The sequence below is a fragment of the Rhinolophus sinicus genome, linkage group LG12 (assembly GCF_036562045.2).
Source record: "Rhinolophus sinicus isolate RSC01 linkage group LG12, ASM3656204v1, whole genome shotgun sequence".
NCBI lineage: Eukaryota > Metazoa > Chordata > Mammalia > Chiroptera > Rhinolophidae > Rhinolophus > Rhinolophus sinicus.
The window spans coordinates 50,322,990-50,344,212 of record NC_133761.1 but is presented as its reverse complement, the minus strand read 5'-3'; the positions used below and the strand labels follow the sequence as shown (position 1 = coordinate 50,344,212).

The following is a 21,223-nucleotide window of genomic DNA, read 5'->3' as shown; positions in this document are numbered from 1 at the left end:
TACTCAGATTTACATAATGAAGGAAAGAGCATTAAGAGAAGGAATGAGTGAAAACAAAATAAAAATGAACAGATAATGGTTTATTCAAAATAATAACAGCAACAATGTATTTGATTATTATAATTTACGAACACTTGAAATGAATGACAACAATGACATAAAGGATGGGAGGGAGGTATTAGGAATACTTTGTTATTATAAGGTTTTTGAATTACCTGTGAAGTGGTGTAGTGTTATTTGAAAGTTGACATGAATTAGATGTAAATACATATAGCAAACTGGGGAAACCACTAAAAGAAGTTAATCAAAAAAGAAATATAATTGATATTCTAAGAAAGGAGAGAAAATGGAATCATATAAAATGCTCACTTAAAACCACAAAAGACAGAAAAAGGGTGGAAGACAAAAACAAACAAAAAACAAGGTCAACAAATAGAAAACAGTAAGAAATACGGTAGATATTAATTCAACTATCTCAGTAATCACCTTAGAGGTCAACAGTCTCAATAAACCAATTAAAAGACAGAGACTGTCGGAATGGATTAAAAAACAATACCCAACACTAGTGGATTTCTACAAGAAATTCACTTTCAATATAATGACACATACGGATTAAAAGTAAAGGGATAGAGAAAGATTTACATGTAAACACTAATCAAAAGAAAGCAAGAATAGCAATGTTAATTTCAAATAGAGAAGATTTCAGAGCAAGGAAAATTATCAGAGATCGGCTTTATAACATAATGTTACAGAGGTCAATTCTCCAAGTAGATGTAACAACCCTTAACATGTGTGTGCCTATCAGAGCCTCAAAATACTGGAGGAAAAAACTTCAAGGAGAAATAGATGAATCTACTTTTATACTTGGAGACTTCAATACCTACTGAGACTGTTAGAAATGGACAGATCCAGCAGGAAGAAAATCAGTAAGGACACAATTGAAATCAACAGTACCCCATCAATCAACAGAATATAATTGACATCTATAGACTACTTCATCCAACAACAGTGGAATACACAGTTTTTTCAAGTTCTCATGGAATGTTCACCAAGATAGACCACATTCTGGGCCATAAATCACACCTTAACAAATTTAAAATAATATAAATCATAAAATGTATGTTTTCAGTGAATAAAAAGGCCCAATGGAATTAAATTAGAAACCAGTAACAAAAACTTAGCTTGAAAATCCCCAAATACTTGGAGATTAAGCAACATACTTCTAAATAACAGGTCAAAGAAAAAAATCTCAACAGAAATTTAAAATATTCTGAACTGAATGAAAATGAAAATACAATTTCTCAAAATTTGTGGGAAACAGTGAAAGCAATGCTTACAGGAAAATTTAAAAAAGAAGAAAAGATCTTAACTTAATAATCTAAGTTCCACCTTAGTAGACTAGAAAAAGAAGAGTAAATTAAATCTAAAGTAAGCAAAAGAGAAATCATAAAAAAATTAGAGCAGAAATCAATGAAAGAAGGAAATCAATATAGAAAATCAATGAAACCAAAAGTTGGTTCTTTGTAAAGATCAATAAAATTGATAAACAACTAGCCAAGCTAACTAAGAAAAAAGAGAGCAAATACAAATTACTAATATCATAAATTAAGAAAAGACATCACTTCAGGTTTCATGGGCACTAAAAGGATAATAAAGGAATATTATGAATTTTATGTGTATAAATTTAATAACCTAGGTAAAATGGACCGATTCCTTGACAGACACAGTCTGCCAAAACTCACATAAGAAGATAGACAATTTGCATAGGCCTATATAATTAAAGAAATTGAATCAGTAATTGAGAATCTTCCAAGCAGGAAGCATCAGGTTAAGATTGATTTAATTGTGAATTCTACCACAAAATTTGCCTGATCTCAGATTTCTCTGCTATTCTGCTATAAACAGAAACAATGTTAATAGAAACCATGGAGACTGACAGATCAATAAAAGAAAGAAGCTAAGAGTATCAATAGAAAAGGACTGGTGGTGGGTAGTAAAACCAGATAAAATAAAGATAACCTTAAATTAAATGTAAATCCAATGATAATACTGAACGCAAATAGAAATGATTATTTTTCTACCATCTTTGGAAGACTCAAATAATTGTTGGTGCAAAGTGGTTTGTTGTGACTTTTATAACAAACTTTTGAAATAAAAAAAATTCCTAAAAGAGAAGATGTAAAATTTAATTATTAATATAACAATATCCAGATGCAGATCTCAAGATTACTTTAGCAAACAATAAGTGAAGGGGGTGGGTGTAGAAAAAAGAGAATGATAAAGTGGGCTAAGCTTTCTGTTTAATTGAAAAGATGCTGTTTCCATCTACCTTCAAAAAATTGGTTAATTTTTTTTTTTTTTTGCAAAACAAAGGTAAACGCTAGTAAAATTAAAAACCACATTTCCACATACATGTTCATTCACACACACATAATCTTTAAAAGTATAAGAGAGATGGAAAGAGAGAAATTTAGGATTAATTCAAAAGATAGAAGAAAGTAGACATCAGAAAAAGAATAGTGTTATATGAAAGAATTAAGCCCAACTATATTAGTTATAACAATAAATATAAAATATTTTATATTTAAAATTTTAAATATAAATATAAATTTTAAATATAAATATATTTTATATGTTAAATACAAAATACTAAATATAAATATAAAATAAGTCAAGAATAAATAATCCCTTTCTCTCTGTTTCATTCCACTACTCCTTATAATAATGAAGATTAATGTCACATAACCCCTTCAAGATTGAAAACTGTACATTCTTCCCAATATATAAGGTAAGGGGATGGGTAGTCCTATACCCAATTTAAAGATGGAAGAAATAAAATGTCTTGCTCAAAGGAAAGAGCTAGGAATGAAATAGGTTCTTCTGACATTCATTCATTGTTCTACTTATTCAGCAAGCTACTCATGAGCATCCCTCTTATTGTTTTGTATCAAATAAATGCCACATATTTTCCTGCTCCCTTTTTATATCATGTAGGTTAAGATACCTGTGGCTGACTACATAAGGGTAATGACTTACCCACATTTCCAGTCAGTAGTATCCTGGTACAGGAATCAACATACAGGGATGTCAGAGAAATGGCAGCATGTTTTGTAAAAGGTAGCATATTTTTCAGTAGTCTTCCCTGAATAAATTATGATAATAAATTCTATAAAATATTCATATTGGAGTTGAGTTTCTCTATAAATAATCTATGTAAAGAATTATCTCTACTACTAAAACATGATTCTCTGTAATGAAAATAATTTGAAACTATCAATAAGACTTATTTTCTTGAAATTAAATATCCATAAAGGTATAGACAGCTATTAATTATAAGCATCTAGACTCTGATTATTACAGATCATCTCTGCACTTTGGTTCTTTTTTTTTTTTTTTCCCTTCTTTTCTCCCTCCTTTTTGAGGATTGTTTTTTTCTACTTCTCATGACCTTTTCATGCAATTCCCAGACCTCTTTTCCAGTTACACAGTCTCTTTTTAAACAAACATTCTTTTCAGGTTTGAGTGTATCTCACTTGTTTTAAACAATAATACTGTATTTGATTTTTGACTTTTTGGAAATATCTATTTTTAAATATTAGTGCAAGATTTAGAGATTAAAGAGATTCAACAGCAGATTGCTTTTCAGCACTTAATGTGTCAGCATTGGGAAGGATTTCCACATTCATTGCCTAGAGAATTAACATCCAAGCTTGAGAAGAAAGAATTTGAATCTGCTGCTCATTTCCTGAGATTTACTTCCATATAATCTTTTTCCCCTCGTATTTCTCTCACTCTTTTATTTCTCTATCAGAGAAAAGACATTGCTCCAGTGCTATAAGATCATCTCAGGGAGAGTTATTGCTACAATATTTTATATTTTCAAACCAGGAGTTTCCCCTAACAAGCTAGGATTCTATGACAGACTTGGAGGTTTCGCCCAGCATACAGCCATGCTGTGTTATTGGATCCCACTGTCTGCTGGTTTCTGGGTTTCCCTCTGGGAAGGTACCACCTCCCTTGCCTCTCTAAGGATTTGATTGCCATCGTCACCAGTCTACTCAAGATCCTTTCTTCCATCATCTTCTGTCCTCTCAATTCAAACTTGGCCCATCCTCCATCCCAACTCATTAAAAGTTATTTTTTCATTGTAAAATGTTTAAGGACACTCAATGCAATGTAATAACTTCTCCTAATAGTTTGACTCACTAAAAATTTATGTATACTCAACATTTCAGTGTTCTTATATTATTTTACTACAATGCATCATTAATACCTTTTAATATTTAAATAACCAATGAAATATTTAGTGGCAGGTACTCATAGCTCAATATAAAGAAAAGAAAAAAATGCTACAGTTGGATGCTAGATGGAACCTTAGAAAGCTAAGTTTCGTGTAATAACCCTTTTAAATCTTCCTTTGCTATTCCAAGTAAATAACGGATCTCATCACCTCTATAGTCCACAAGCGGAGGTGTCCGTCCTCATGTGCCGTGACGAGGATAGGTGGCTGGGCATCTGCCACATTGGTGTGTTCAGGATATTTTTTGTCCACTAGCTGTTGCTCTCCCGCCATGACATCTATTTGCTCACCTACTGAAAAATTAATGAGCTACTGTGGTGTTTGCAATACTTGGAATTCAAAATTTTATGGAATGCAAAAGGGAGGCAGGTAGGATAATAGCAAAAACAGCCCATTGTTTTTTCCTAGAATTGTTTCTTTAACCCCAGAGAATTTCAATAAGGGAAGAGAATAAAACAATCATTAACAATGGAATCCCAGATCATGAGAAAAACCTAAAGAACTTATTTTTGATCCCATTGCAAAGCTGATGCACTGTACATAACAGCTAAAACTATATATACAGCCAGGTTAAGTCTTGTATGTACAGAATGGCTTATGAATCTAGTGTAAATTTTAGGAAAATGGACTGGAGAGTAAGAAGCTCAGTCATAGTTTGGATTTTTAAAATCTAGAATTAGTATTAAAAGGACATCATCATAATGGAAATTCTGCCTCTTCCACTACTGAATCCTAAAGCACCTCAACATTCAGTCACAAAAATAATGTATGTTCATTAAGAGTATTCTATCGCCTGAGCTCCTTATTGCAAAGGAATTGCTTTATTATTAAGAAGAGAGGGGATTTCATACTGACCTTTAGCCTCACTGTCATGTATGCTCTGTTTGCTTCCCTGAATTAAGGGAGAAAAAGAGAAAATAATTCTATGACATTGTAAGGAAATGAGATATACTGGGTCAGTAGATTCTTCAGATAGTTACATTTACATTTCTAAATTAGTTTTAAAGTTATTTTTGAATTAATTCTTTGAAAAATGTATTGCAGAGATTTTCACATGCATAGAGCATCTGTAATATGTTTTCCTAGTGGCTCAGGTGTCACACAATGAGATTAATTAAATGCCTAATACATGCCATGTTCTTGGTGTACATTATTTTGAATTCTGTTAACAATCATGCACGTTAGGCTTATTATTTACTTTTTATTGATAAAGAAACAGAAACTCAGAGATTAAGCACTGTCCCTAAAGCTAATCAGATAATACGTAAACGGAACTTTTGATCTCAAGTTCAAGTCTGAACCTTACATCTTTATAAGTTTATTCTTTTAATTAAACTAGTGGTTTTAGAATAATTTTTGCAGTGAAAACCTCCATTTAAACAAAATCCTAACTAGAAATGTAATGTGTAAAAATAAATAAAATTGGAACTGAGAACACAATTTGAAAATCATTGCATGACATTTGGTGTTGTCTCTTCCCCCGTGAAAAATGTGTAATACTTTTTAGCAAAAGAGGTAGTCTAAAATTACTAAAAAAAAAAAAAAAAGAAATGCTTTCTTACTTTATGAATGTAAAAGCAGCATATGTAATTTATGTTATTCATGATTATGTATTGATTATTTGCAGATGTGAAAACCTTCAAAAGTAGGGAAAAAGGGATGAAAACAGTTTAGACTTTGCATTTTAGGGAAAACAAAAGTGTTTCATACACACATACCCACAGAGGATTTTTTCACCATTACCTTTTATCAAAGGAGGGGCTCAAATGCAACAAATCATTATTTCTGAACCAACATTGAGTGTAACAGGAAGACATACTCTCCCTATTTCTTGCTTACCTTGCTGCTCTGTGGACCCTTACTAGAATCACATTGGGATGAAGAGCATATGGAATCCTGACTTGAGCGCCTATAAGAAGAGGGAGAAAGCGCAAAGGAAAAGTTAAGATATTGTATCAGATTCAAAGGGTGATTACTTCTTTCATCATCTGTAGATAATGATCCATGCACTTATAAAACAAAGCACACCTTATATCTTGTGTAACAAATGTTTATCTGTCTGGTGTTGGAGTTGGAGACTGCTGGGACACCTCAGGAATTAAGATTGATTGCTGCCTGGGGTTGGGAAATGATCTGCCTGTCCCACTGCTAAGACTAGACTTAGTCCCAGAGGCTCTCACACGGCAGTGGTGGGCGTGGGGGTCCTGAGTAGCCTGGCTCACTTCTGCTCTGCATTTTCCAGTTCTGTCCTGGTCCTGACCTTGGAGTGCGCTGCTGTAATGGGCTGAAAAGTACCTTAGGGTTCTGGAGCAAGCATATATGGAGTCCTCAAAATATTATCAGAATAAGGGAATTTCAAGTCAAGGGGTAGAGAAGGTGTTATATTCTGGCTTACCTCTGGGTGACCCAAAGCTAGCACAGACACTTTCGATTTCTCTCTAGAGATGTATTTACCATGGCCTATTGACTGAAAATCAGAGCTCTCAAGCAAATACAAAGAGAAAAATAGTTTTTCTTAAATATTTAAACAACCATCTCCTGCTCTCTCAGAAATGGATGAAGACTGCTCAGTTTTGGTGGATGTTGTATGGAAACTGCTGCCACGTGATCTTTCGTGTTAGCCCTGCAGAGCCTTTCCTCTGCTTCACATCAGTGCTCATAGAGATTGATTCTGTCTACCGGTGTGGTCAAGTGAGCATTTTCATCTCTGCCTCTGTTAGAAAGGCTGCTGTGAGACTGACAGAGTACGGGAAATTAGATCCCTGGGGACCACATACCTACAAATGACAGGGACAGGGTAGAAGGCTGAAGCCAAGGAGTCGACCCAACTTACACCTTCCCTCAGTGGTACTTTCCTTCATGCTGGGGTGAGGAGAACTGTTTTTATATCACCCACAGTGATAATTCCCAGACAGTATTTCTTGATCAATAAGTACTGAGTTACCTTGCACATTCAGGGGTACGAAAGAGGAACAGTATGTCATTAATTCTAAAGCGCTTGGGATCCAAGTCAGGGTCTACAGTGAAGCAATCTTCAGGTCTGTACCTGGAAAGAAGCACACATTTCCAGGAGAAACATTTACAAATGAGGTGACTCACGTGACTTATGTATCCCATGCAGAGCTAATCAACTCCTACAAAGTTGATATCATTGAACATGAAGAGAAAACCCAGAAGTATCATGTTGGAGCACATCTGCCTTAATAAGGTATAACAACATGACCATTTTGTGTTTAAAAGTCTTTTTAATTCAACAAGCTGGTCTACTTTTCCTACTGATAGGTCAGAGAATGGGTCATTTAGCCTCCTATAAGTTTCATACAGTTTAAAGAACAGAATTCTACTCCAAAAAGGAGTGGCAAATTTGAATAAAATATGGCTCCTGCCATCAAGGAACTTAGAATTGAGTGGAGAAGATAAGCAGGAAATTCAGTGATTACACTATTCCTGTTGTTCCAGTCTCCCACTGACCCGGATTCCAAAGTACCACACCGCTTCCTAGGCAGTGTCCTGGGCGCACAGCGATAATGCCAGCTGCCTGCACTGGCACTTCATGCTTGGCTCTTAAAGCCACACTCACACTTCTCAGAGCACATAGACCGTGTAGCAAGATGTTCCTTTTCCTTTAGTGGAAATTTCCTCTGCTAATTTGGACTGATGAGCCACGAAGGAACCTCCTGGGAGTGGGGCTGGGGGTCAGGGTGGGGGTGTGGTGAACCAAGCTCAAAAGAGGAGCCTGTGGGCCTGGTAACTTGTTGAGCTCAAACTTTTTAGATATTTCTGCCTGCAGATGAGCTGGATGGTGAAATGGATTATTCATTAGCAAGAATATTTTCTAGTTTGGGCCCAAAAAACTTTGAACAGAAACAGAAGGCCTATTTCTCATGACTGGTGAAGGGATCTGAGGCAAGTTTAAGGTAGATCTAGACATGGCCTCCACCATGAATATGGAAACCATCTTTCACATTAGAGACTTGAAATTGGGCCTAAATTACATTGGACTGTTCTGTGATGAATTACATGTTCTGCAAAATACTCCAGTGATTGTAAATCAGTTGTTTTTATGTAATCATCTTATAAAAAGCAGACACTATGTATGATCTGCTATGGTCAGTTATTTCTCTCTGATGGGATGTTGAATTTGCATGCATTCCTTGGGCATGCAGCATTCCTAGCACTTCAACAGGGAGGATCTCCAACTTTAGGTTAGAAATATTCTCAGGGTAACTTCCCCCTGTTTAGGCTGTGGCATCAGGACGATAGTCTTTGCCTTTTTTGTTTACCTGATTTCCCTTAGTAGTGAATCATGTACAAACTGCCATTTAAAGTGTGAGGACTACATTAACAAAATAGTGAGAATTTATATGGTACATATAGATATAGGTACCAAATGACAAGTACACAGTCTGTGAGAAAAACCTAAGGGCAAGGGTTAAAGAGAAGGAAGAGAAGGATGACAGGAATTCTAGGGCCAGGGACCAAGAAAACATGGGCTGACGTACAGAGGGAGGGGTCTGCAGAAAAGTTTAGTTCAACTAGAGGTCCAAAGGAGACTAAATACAGGGCCTAAATAAGAAAAGGACATGGCCTCTCAAAATTGGTTAAAAGACAAGACTCAGACTTAGATTGGAAAGCGGCATGGAGTCCAGGTAGACCAGTAGTATGTAAGGCAGTGTAAAGAGAGAGGCAGTGATTTCTTTTGCATTTTCGTCTTCTTTTTCCTTGTTCTCTCCCACTCTCTTCTCCCCTCCTTTATATTTCTTCCCTTCCTCCAAATGCTTAGAGATTTGATTTGTTATCCATCAATCAAGGTTCTTGACCACCTTGTACTTCAAAATACAATATTACAAATTACTTTGACATATGGTGTTCACACATGGCCCTTGCTTTCTAGCCCAGTTGTGGGACTGTGGAGAGCTCATTCTTTGCAACCCATCCATAGCAAACAATACAGTGTTACATTAGTTCCTTTACAACCAATGGTAAGAACATTTGAAAATGGATGGCAGGGGGAGGGTAACATTTTTGGCCAGGTGTGGAGAACATCTAACTGGCTGAGATTTAGAATTGCATATGCCATGCCCTTGCTAGCATCGACCTATAATAAATTAGGTGTGTTGTGGTGGTGAATGAGAAGGAAAACCCATTGGGACTGCCTCTAACCATTTGACTTTGGTAACCGAGTACATGGTGGTGTCACTGGGAATCCAGGAAGAGATTTGGGGGGAGGGGTAGGTTGGGACAAAGTTTTGGGCATGTGGGGTTTTAAGGGTCTCAGTGGCATTCCAGATAATAATTGCCAGATCTGTATGTTTGAAGCTCTGGGGAGATTAGAGTTTTAAATTATGTATTTTAAGTATTTGTTGAGGTTATGAATTTGGATAAGATCACACATGAAAGCATGTGCTAGACTGAGAAGTGTAAAAGTCAAAGCACTTGAGAATACAAATACTTAAGGCTCACCTTACTCATATTATTCTGGGATTTAGACACTTAGAACACAGTCTTCTCGTGATCACAACGTTCAGGAAAGCCTTCCTTGAGAATTATTCCTGCTTTTATTTATTGCTTTTGTTTGTTTGTTTAACATTGAATATTACTTTGGCTTTTCTGCAATACAACTTATATTGTTTAAGGAAAAGATGCAACTTACACTTCTTTGACAGTAAATGTTACAAAATTCCATAGGATGATCACACCATGTAAGGTTCCAGCAGCTATCAAATTATATCCTTCTACTTGTAGTAAATCAATGCAGTTCACTTCTGTACTAATGGCAGGATTCTGCGGAGGAAGGAGACAGACTCACTAACCATCATGAACACGGTGTCTTACCACAGTGCAAATGCTATGTGGACACTTTGTTCTTCTATCATTAACTTAAAATGTTTTATGATTTAAACAAAAATTATTAAAGTAGAGTTGGCTAACAATATTATATTTATTTCAGGTGTACAACATAGTGATTTGACATCCATATACCTTACGACGTGATTACCATAAGTCTGAAAACAAAATGTCACCATGTAAAAATAATTATGGTATTATTGACTATATTCCCTATGCTGTACATTTCATCCCTGTGACTTCTTTATTTTATAACTGGAAGTTTGTATCTCTCATTTCCCTTTACCTTTTTCACCCATTCCTCCACCCGCTCTCCTCCGGCAAACATCAGTTTGTTCTCTGCATCTATGACTCTGTTTCTGTTCTGTTTTGTTTGTTCATTTGTTTATTTTTTTTAGATTCCACATATAAGTGAAATCATGGGGCATTTGTCTTTCTCTGTCTGGCTTATTTCACTTAGTACTCCCATTTTACTCTGTTTGAAATAAGTCAGACAGGATGGACCTCTAGGTCCATCCATGTTGTTGCAAATTGCAAGATTTCATTCTTCTTTATGGCTTAGTAATATTTACTCATATATACACACATTTACATATATTTATATAATAGTTCCTCTTCTAGGAATCTATCCCAATGATAGATTAAAAAATTGAAATGACATATGCATAGCCTATTTGTTAAAGCACTATTTGTAATTGGAAAAGATTAAAAACCACCCAAATGTCCACCCACAGGAGACTAGTTGAATAAACTATAGTACAACTGTACAAATGAAATACGTACTATAGAACTTTGAGCAAGAAAGCTGGAATATCTCTAAATCCACATTCATGGCCACAATAGCCAAAAGGTAGAAGCAACCCAGTGACCATCGGCAAATAAACAATATGTGGTCTATACATATGATGAATATTATTCCTTAAAAAAGGACGGAAATTCTGACACATGCTACAACATAAATGAACCTTGAGACATTATGCTAAGTGAAACCAGCCAGTCACAAAGAGACAAATACCATCTAATTCTGCTTAAATGAGGTGTCTAGAGTGGTCAAATTCATAGAGATAGAAAGTAGAATGGTGGTGGCCAGGGGCTGGGAGAGGTTTTGCAAAGTGAAAAGAGTTCTGTGGGTGGTGAGGGTTGTAGTCACAATAATGTGAATATATTTAGTACCACTGAACTATATACCTGAAAATGGCTAACATGGTAAAATATGTTAGCTGTTTTTTTACCAAAATTAAAAAAAAGATGAAATGTCTTACAGTGATCTCCAGAATGTATTATTAAAATAAGCAAGGAATATAAAAATGTGTGTAGTGTCCTTCCATTTGCTTAAGAAGGGGTAAGGGGATACAAATATGGAAAAGTATTTGAATATATATTTTAAAATACAGCACTGGAAATATAAATCAAAAGTTGAAAATGAAAGGTTAACTATAGGTTAGGGAGGGAACAAGGTGGAAGGGACAAGAATAGACGTTAGAACAGACCTGTTTTTTATATTTGATTTTGGAACTATTTAAATGTTTTACATACTAATTAGACAAAATTAAAATTTTAAAAAAGCAATAAATTAAAAAATAAACTTAGCGGTGTATAGAGATGTTGGCACAAGGATTGCAAGTAGCTTTAAAGCATAGTAATTTGACTGCATGTTCCAAATGGTATATACTCTAAGGACAACAAGAACTGCAAAGAAAACAAGATGTTGAACTGCTTCAACGATTGTATTTCTAGTAATTTTAATGTTTTTCTGAAACTATAATGCTTCAGAATATACAATATAATATACAAATATACAATATAATATGCAATATATAATATATAGACTATAATACATATACTACAATATGGCATCAAATCCTATGTATTATATAGGATATATATATAATAGGATAAAGCAAATAAGTAATTATATTGGTCTGGTTTGGAACAAGGATTTTCTGTGAGAGAAAAAGATATAAAATAAAACTAGTAAAAGTCATGTTATCTTAAATTTGAATGGGAATATCAATATGAACTAACAATGTATTTTGTCTTAAATTGTTTTCCTGGCTCTGTTCATTGTAAAGCTCTAACACGAAGGATCGTCCTAGTGGCTGTGGGCATCTCTAAAACTCAGATTGCACTTTCTTAACACTATTTCCCACTAAAAGGGACTAGGGTTTCTTGGAGAAATGGTGGATACTAAATCTAGCACAAGAAATGTGCAAGGTGAGTCTGGAACATCTTGTCATACCTGGAAACTATTCGAGACCATTGGAGTCATGTCAAAGCAACTGAGGAGCCTGAGAAGGGTCCAACTAGCTTGAGATGGGACAATTTGAGCATCAATCAATATTAAAAACAAATGCAGTTGACTTAAACACATCAAGAAAATTTAAATTTGTGAGCTCATAATGATACTAAAGAAAACAATAAAATTCACTGACCACCTTTGGAGGATGCTAAAGAACCTATTCCTTATTTTGAAAACTGATAAATATAGGGAAAGAATCAATCAGTTATTTCTCTATATGAACTATACTTCAATGTAACCAAATAGTTGATAATAGTTTTTCCTTAAGGACACATTCCAGCTAATAAATGAATCAGAATGGTAGAATGGCAACTCTGAATGAAATAATAGACATAGGTAGTAATCATCAATGATTCCAAAAAAGACAATCAGTCATTATGTGAATCTTGATGGAAGTACCTGACACCGTATACTATGGTGACCTCCAGGGACTATGGAGTCTTATTAAAAAAAATATGAAACCTACATGCAATTAAGCCACCGGATATAACCACTAGATTAAAAGAAGTAAAGAAAAACTTAAATTACACCATGAGGGTGCAATCAGCAAAATCCAGAACATGGAAAAGTATGACAACTGTCTAGAATCTTCAATAAATAAATTGCAAGAGAAAAAAAGAGAGACAGAAATATATTTATATATTTAAAAAGATTTAAGAGACTTATCAATCAAATGCAACAAATGAACCTTACTTGGATCCTGGTTGAAACAAACTGTAAAAAAAAATTAGGAGTAAATATGGGAAATTTGATTATTAAGGACTTGTTATAAATTATTTTAGGAAATATTTGAGAAAATAATGGTATCATTTTCATTTTTGAGTCATTATTGTTTAGAGATACATGCCAAATTATTTAGGGATGAAATGACAAAATGTCTGGCATTTGCTCAAAATAATCTGTTGGTGGTTGAAGCTAAGTGATAGTACATTGAAGTTCAATGTATTATTTTCTCTACTTTTGTGTTTGTAATGTTCCATAATACAAAAGAAAAAAAATCAAGGAATGAAACTTACATTAACAGGTTGAGGAACGTTTTTCTCAACTATCAACTTGACATCTGGGAATGGACTAGCCATGCTCCGATCTTTAGTAGACACCTTCAGATGCACAATATGATTCCTACCTTGTAGGACAGGTACAACATCAGGCAGTTCCCATATCACCACGAGACAGATATCGTCTTCCTTACCCTTTAAGAGAAATCCAGTGAGTATGTGAAAAACTCAATTAACTATTTTAAGTCCTATCTATCCGTCCCTAATATAATTCCTCTTTCTTCTTCCCTCTTCAGAAATAACTAGTAATCTGAATCTGGTTTTAGTTATATAAGTATTTGTTTTTAAAGATTTTATTGGGAAAGGGGAACAGGACTTTATTGGGGAACAGTGTGTACTTCTAGGAATTTTTTCCAAGTCAAGTTGTTGTCCCTTCAATCTTAGTTGTGGAGGTTGCCGTTCAGCTTCAAGTTGTTGTCCTTTCAGTCTTAGTTGTGGAGGGTGCAGCTCAGCTCCAGGTCCAGTTGCCGTTTTCTAGTTGCAGGGGGCACAACCCACCATCCCTTGTGGGAGTCGAACCGGCAACCTTGTGGTTGACAGGACGCATTCCAACCAATCTGGGAGCTCAGTGGCAGCTCAGCTCAAGGTGCTGTGTTCAATCTTAGTTGCAGGGGGCGCTGCCCACCATCCCTTGTGGGACTCGAGGAATTGAACTGGCAACCTTGTGGTTGAGAGCCCGTGCTCCAACCAACTGAGCCATCTGGGCCGGCCTAGTTATATAAGTTTTAAAACTTTCTACATAAACATATACATATATTCCAATACACATATATTATATATTATATGTACATATATACACGTACATATGTAGTGATACTGCTCTCAGGTTTTTAACCTATTTATAAATGTTATAAAACTATGTGGGTTCTTCTTCAACTTTATTGTTTTACTTAAAATTACATTTTTGAGATTTATACAAATTATTACATGGAGCTATAGTTCATTGTTTTTGACTTTATAGTATTGCATGAATATGCTACAATATATTTATCCATTCTCTTACTGATGGATATTCAGGTTGTTGTCCATTTTTTGCTGCTTGTTTTTATGGACGATTGCTATAGTTTCTAGAGCATATGCCTGGGGTAGAATTACCAAGTTGTAAGAAATGCACATTATCAACTTTACTAGATGTTGTCAAATGACTCTTCAAGGTAGTGTTATCCATTTATACTCCCACCAGGAGAGGATAAGATTCCTCCTTTCTTCACATTCTTGCCAAAAATTTTAGTTGATTAATTTTCTGGACCATCTGATGGGCTTGAAATTGGACATTTAAAAAATTAATTTAAAAATATATTAATTATATTAAGCACATTTTCCAAATTAGTCAGTTGGGAAAAGATATATAAATATATATGTTTGTGAGCCATTTGGCATTTGGTTTTCCTTATCTGTTCTTTGTCATTTTTCTCTTGGGTTGTTGGTTTTAATTCTGGATTTGTGGAATTTCTTTAATTATTCTGGTTTCCAATCTTTTCTCAGTTACCTGGGGTACAGCAGTCTTTTCACAGTATGTGATTTGTCTTTTCACTTTTTAAATACAAGTGTTTATTTTTAATTTGAATGTAGTAAAGATATCTGTGTTATCCCATCTGTGAAAATGTCCTATCTCCCCATATTTTCAGATTTTTTTAATGTCCTTAAATTATTTTTCCATAGAACTCCTGCATATTTTTTGTTGAATTTATTTTAGGTACTTTATATTTTTATTTGCTATTGTAATACGATCATTTACTCTACTATCTCGTTGGTTAGTTTTGATGACATGCTGTTAATTTTGAATTTTCAATTTTTACATGGGAATAAAAGCCACATTTTTAAGGTCGATTATTTTGCTAGGAAAGCAGGGCTTTTTAAGGTTAAAAGCAACTGTGATAAAGTGGAGAGGATATTGGTCTAAGTGTGAAGACAACAAATTTCTAGTCTTAGTTCTGGTGAGAGATTGAACAAAGTATGTGTCTTCTTTCCTCCTTATTTTCCTCACTTGTAAAATGAGGACTTTGGCTAGTTGATGGATACAATTCCTTTCATTTTTTAAAGCTTTATGTTTCTAGGCGATCTAAGGTCTCTGTTATCTCATATCTATGAGATTTATACAAATTATTACATGGAGCTATAATGGGCCAATGGTACTCCTACTTACAGTTGATTTTTTGGTTAGAGTTTGTGCCATTATGGGACAAGGAGCAATCTCAGCTATGTCCAAACCGTGAGCAGACGTTAATGTCTAACAGCTTAGTTAGATTACTGTGCCCCCTTGATGGTTTGAGTTGACTACAGGGGCTTTCATAGGTTTTGCTGAACCACTTAGGACAGTAGCTCTCAGACTTCTGAACTTCTTGAGCAGTCAAATTTGTAAAACATTTGGAATATTGATTTAAGAGTTACTAACATTGAATTTGACCAAGAGAGGACCCAGGAAAGACGGGAACTAGAAATTCTATTATTATCATGTTATGAAAAGAAAGGCTATATTTTAATACAAAAAAAGTAGGAAAGATAGAATCTTGAATTTTAAAAAGTAAAATTAGCTTTATGAAAAATCATCTGTATTTTCTTCATTTCACTCCTAATCGGTGACCCTTGTATATCTGACTGGTATTGGCAGATAAGCCTTTAGGAATTGGTGCGTTAGGAAAATAGCAGTGAGCATAATGCTAAAAGCATGTGTTGCATTAATTGTTATTTTAATTGTTTTGCTTTAAGGGACTTACAAATAGGGCTTTAGGAGTAAGCTCGTAAGTAATGTAGCTAGAAGGAAGGGTAAATAAGGAGAAGTAAGTGGATGTTTTACAGTGTATTACCAAGAAATTCCTTTCTGCAGTGCTGACTTACTTAGATTGTTCAGACAGCACGGGAAGAGCACATTGAATCGGGGAAGTATTTCTCTCCTTTTTTCTAGCAGTGGGGCTGTCAGTCATCTCTATCAGTGCTGCTACCCTAAGTCAAGATTTATTTTTCTGATCTTAGCTTTCAGAAGGGGGATAATATATTTCAGAAGGGGAATAATAATAATAATAATAGTAATAATAATAATAAAAGTCCTTGAGTTCTAGGCAGGGAAGGATCTACTCAGTAGGCAGGATAAATGACCCAGCCTTCATTTTAAATATAAGAAGGCATTAGCATTCTAATTACCTAGGTGGTAGTAGACTCACAGGAAAACCTCCCAACACAGCCCTGAGCAGACTGCATCATTAAAGCAAACAAAGCAATTTTGGTGACAGACTGAAAAAGTGAGTTGAGTATCCCTGAATGCATTTTGGGTTATAAGGGACAGAGAGTAATCATTGCTTCCTCTTACAGAGCCTGCTGGGGGGCAGCTCTGCCCGTGAACTATCCCCAGATGAGGGTATAACACTGTCAGAAGTGGCAGCGGTGTGTGAATTTAACCAGAGGACCTGACTCATCCTTCAGCAAATGAGGGGTGGGCGGGATGCTGTGGCTGAGCAGCCGTTCTGTTCTGCTCTTTGCTTGGACCTGGGCAAGGTGAATTAGGGCCATCCTAGAAAGGTGGGTGGACAGATACCATCCTCAGCTGGCTGGCAGGAGAGGAGTGAAATGGGAACTGTCCACAGACTCAGCTGAGGTTCCCGAGAAGAGCAGGTAGAATGCAAATATAAAAATGGGATCGCAAACCTGGATCATTTTGATCTTCCCATTGCGCTCCAAGGCAAGGATCAGGTGCCGTTTCTCCTGCGCTTTCAGGAAAATCAGGCGTTTCAGCCAATGCTCCTCCTCCTTCCAGTCCTTCCCTTCCGGCAGCACTTTCATCTCCTGCCCGCTGCCAAAGTCCCAGATTTTAACTGTTCCTGTGCACACAGAGGAAAGTCTTTGTGGGTAAAAATAATCGCTAGAAAGCTTGGCTTTTGCCTCAGAGAAAATTGATCTAATTGAAAGCTTTCTGCCAACAAGGCATCCTATATTTATTTCCTACTGACATGTGAGTCGCCCTAGCCTTGAGGTGCACAAAATGTATTTCTGTTTACGTTGATTTGTCACAGGCTGATGCAAAACTGATGGAACAGGACTAGCCAACGTCTTGAAATTTGGGACAGTTTTCATTGAAACTCTCAGACTCTCTGACCTCAGCTTTCTGTCTTCAGTGGCTCTTTTCTGCCTTTATTTTCCCAATGCTTTGCTAAATAAGCCCCTATATCTGTCTCTATATCTAATATCATGCCACAGTTATTAATAGTAAAAGATCATTGTAATAATGTCACAGTTCTGAAGGTACTGACATGTTTTAGGACTTTAGCTCTCTGACACTGGGTAATAAAAAGTTTCAGAGAATCCCAGCAGATAGGAAACTATCAAGTTTTGAGGGGTTTTTTTGTTTTGTTTTGTTTTTGTTTGTTTGTTTATTTTTTTGGTTACATGAGGAAAAATACACAAGAAGTATTGACTTTCATTTTGCATTTGAAATCATAATTATTTTTAAATTAACTTCATTTAATTTAGAGGATGTTGATGAAAGGGCCAGGAGCAGTGATAAACAGTGTGGTTGTGGAATGCTTATTTCTAAGTAAAAACTCAGTGTAGAGAATTATCTTCCAACAGGGGTTCTTATGGAGGTCACCTCAAGGTCAGATCTAGTGGACTGCCCTGCACAGCACTTGGCCTTCCATCTCTTATCTGACAATATTTAAAAGAACTCTAGACTCTAGCACTTACAAAATAAAGTATCACTTGCTTGCATGGACATAATACCATCTCAGTCATACTGAACCTCTTCATGCTTATGTCTGATAATGGTTGTGTACATTGCTCAGAATTTCTATTATGACTAATTTTCACATTTGCAGGGAGTGCTTCTAGAGCAGTGGGATTGCTTTCTTAACAACTGTCCCATGTGAGGAGCAGCTGCATTTATTCACACACCATCAACTCAGCAGTTAACGATTTCATTTCAGGTGTATTATCTGCTCACACTTTCAAAAATCACACTTTTGCATCAGGATATTCACTCAATCCATCAATTTGGCCAGAGTTTATTTAGTAAACATGTCCCTAGAATAAATGTGCTCTGCTAGTGCATGCATGTTGCACTACAGTAAAGCAGTTCTTCCCTGGGAGTTCAGAACAAGATGAGGTGAGAGAGGAGGCAGGCTGAGCTCCCGAGTTCTAGGGATTTCCATGCAATGCTCCACAGCATGATGAGCATCGAACAACATGGCACAACCTGAGCCTGGTATCCTCTTGGGTGCACATGGCACATGCCCACAAAGAGCTCACACGTATAAACAAGTCCAATGGAGAATTCTAGGTGTTATACGACCAAGTTGGCTGGATATTTTGTCTGGCTCCCCAAATGTACTGTCAATAAAAATATCATCAGCAATCACTGAAAATCCAATGTCTATCTCTTAGCTGATAGTACCCAACGTAGAAAGATACAATGAGTCAGTGCAACACAGATCAGTCCCACCAAAGATGGAATGAGACTGTATATGCGAAACTTATGCAAACTGTATAAGTATTAGGTTGGTGCAAAAGTAATTGTGGTTTAAAAGGTTAAAATAACTGCAAAAACTTTTGCACCAACCTAATATAATGTAAGAAACTGATTACTTTGAACATCACTGTCAGGACATTAATGATAGTGATTAATTAGAGAAAAGTTTATCACTCTTCAGTCAGGCACTGCAGTCTCACTGGCATGGTTACATATCCCAGCCTGACTCATTCTCTCCCTGTAACCCAAACAACTAACGAGTTCCTAAAACAAGTTCTCAGAACACTAAAACAGGGAGGCTATATTCTGGATATTAGTCTGACCATTATATGCTCCTGTAGCAAAAAGAAATCCACTTTCATCAATAGCTGCTGAAGTCAATTCCACATTGAAGCCATGAGGGTCTAAAATCTGGTATATTTGGAGGCCAGTCTCAAGTTCCCACACCTATAGGTAAGAATAAAAAAATCAAATATGCATATGCCTTCATTGTGTAGTAACTCTCATGATCTCTAATAATGTTTATTATCTTAAATTTACTTATCTAATATTAGTAACTATTAGTCACCTTAATTTGTTTAGTTATTTTCTAATTATTCTCTGTGCTTGAATTTTAAGAGTGTTTCTTGTAAATAATATTTACTGGATTTTGTTTGTTTCTGTAATATGATAGTCTCTATCTTTTTTTTTTTTTTCAAATTTATTATTTTTTTTAATTAGTTTCAGGTGCACAAGACAAAGCAAAACTTAGACGTTTATCATTTATATCCCTCACACTGTGTGAACCCCCCGCCCCCCATGATAGACTCTATCTTTTAACTCATAAAAAATTTTACAATATTTAAGACAGCATCAAAATTGATACTATGCACATCTAACACCTTTCCCAACATTCTGCCATGAATGTTGATTTGATCAAAGAAAGTTCTAGAAGATGCAGTGATACCTAATAGTTACTGTGCTGTCCTGGAGCATGTTTGTTGCATAGATAGGTGGCTGAGACAGGCACTGACTCTATTCCAGGAAACCCCTGGCTGTGGAGGAAGTAGTCAATTGCCACTGTAAGCATGAAGCAAGATAGAAATATAACAGCGATGAGTTCAGCAAAAAATCAAACTGCGTTTTTTTTCTCTGTTGACACTCATCCAAATTAACTAGGGGTCACTGGACGGGATCTGTGGTTAACAGCCTGGAATCTGAGAGAACCCTGAGGAAGGAGCTCACTAACTTTTCCAAGGAATATTCTGATTAGGGAAACGGGCCCAGCTCCTGAGACTGAGAGAGTGAGAGGGAGAGTTAGGGGGAGATGGGAGGAGCGGAGGCTGAGACTTCAGAGAAGCCCGTGTGTGTAATTAGGCTGAGTGTGACGAGAAAATCCAGAGCATGTCAAGGCTCATCATTATCTCGCTTTAGAAACACAGTAAGGACTTTAGTCATGCAGCCCCTCAGAGTCTGAATCTCTCCCTCTTCATGGAGCTGCCAAGTTCATATGTAAATGACACTGCCAGCGAGTAATAAAAGTAAAGTGGCAACACAGGATGACTTTGGTTTCACTCAAGTTATTTGGAGGCAGGGGCAGCATAAGCATAGGGCCCGACGTGGGAAGGTGCATGTTCTTCTGGGAACTGAAAAATGCTGTTGCAGCTGGGATGAAAGATGGAACTGATGAAATAGTAAGCTAGATAACAGAAGGCCACCCACTGGGAAGTGGTGGAGCCTATCTGAATAGAGCCAGTCTGGCCCCAGCGGCCATGCTCTTAACTTCTGTGCGCCCCTAGGTATAGGACAGAGTCCTTACGGGAGAAAGAGGAATGTGTGTCACTGCACAGATAGGTTTCAGAGGTCACTCATTTCCTGGCCTGATGTATGGTCCCTCTCCAACCAGTCAGGTATGGAAACTCACCTAGATGTCTTCCTCTCACCTTGCACTACGGGGAAGACGTTTTCCCCTTAAGAGGTCGTATTGCATGAAAGCAGGACAGGTTTGTTTTAAGTTCCCTCTACTAACTCTGTAGGCATTACCAAAAATAGTGACAACTGCGCTCAGGAGATTTGGCCTGAGAAAATCTCCAGCAGATATGCAGAGATCAACGATTAAAGGGGATTAGGGGGTTTGCAGAGGAGTGCTCTCTACTGCTCCCTGTCTCCTTTTGGAGGGCATGTGTAGAATAAAAGGACGGACACCAGAAGCAAACACCTTGAGCCATCACTGCTACATGACTGCAGTGGTCGTAATTACACATGCCCTTAGGACGGTCAAG

The 21,223-nt window shown here is 36.3% G+C and overlaps 1 protein-coding gene across 1 annotated transcript in view; it reads right to left on the bottom strand.

Annotated features, from left to right (window-relative positions):
• WDR64 (WD repeat domain 64) overlaps positions 1-21,223 on the bottom strand; it is an 87,433-nt gene that overhangs the window by 24,748 nt on the left and 41,462 nt on the right. The window contains exons 13-21 of the mRNA XM_074316790.1: positions 19,286-19,409; positions 17,147-17,319; positions 13,463-13,639; positions 9,954-10,084; positions 7,245-7,346; positions 6,140-6,209; positions 5,156-5,192; positions 4,451-4,590; positions 3,037-3,142 (exon numbers count right to left, since the gene is read on the bottom strand). Coding sequence (XP_074172891.1) covers positions 3,037-3,142; positions 4,451-4,590; positions 5,156-5,192; positions 6,140-6,209; positions 7,245-7,346; positions 9,954-10,084; positions 13,463-13,639; positions 17,147-17,319; positions 19,286-19,409 — 1,060 coding nt within the window. The remainder of the gene's footprint in view (positions 1-3,036; positions 3,143-4,450; positions 4,591-5,155; positions 5,193-6,139; positions 6,210-7,244; positions 7,347-9,953; positions 10,085-13,462; positions 13,640-17,146; positions 17,320-19,285; positions 19,410-21,223) is intronic.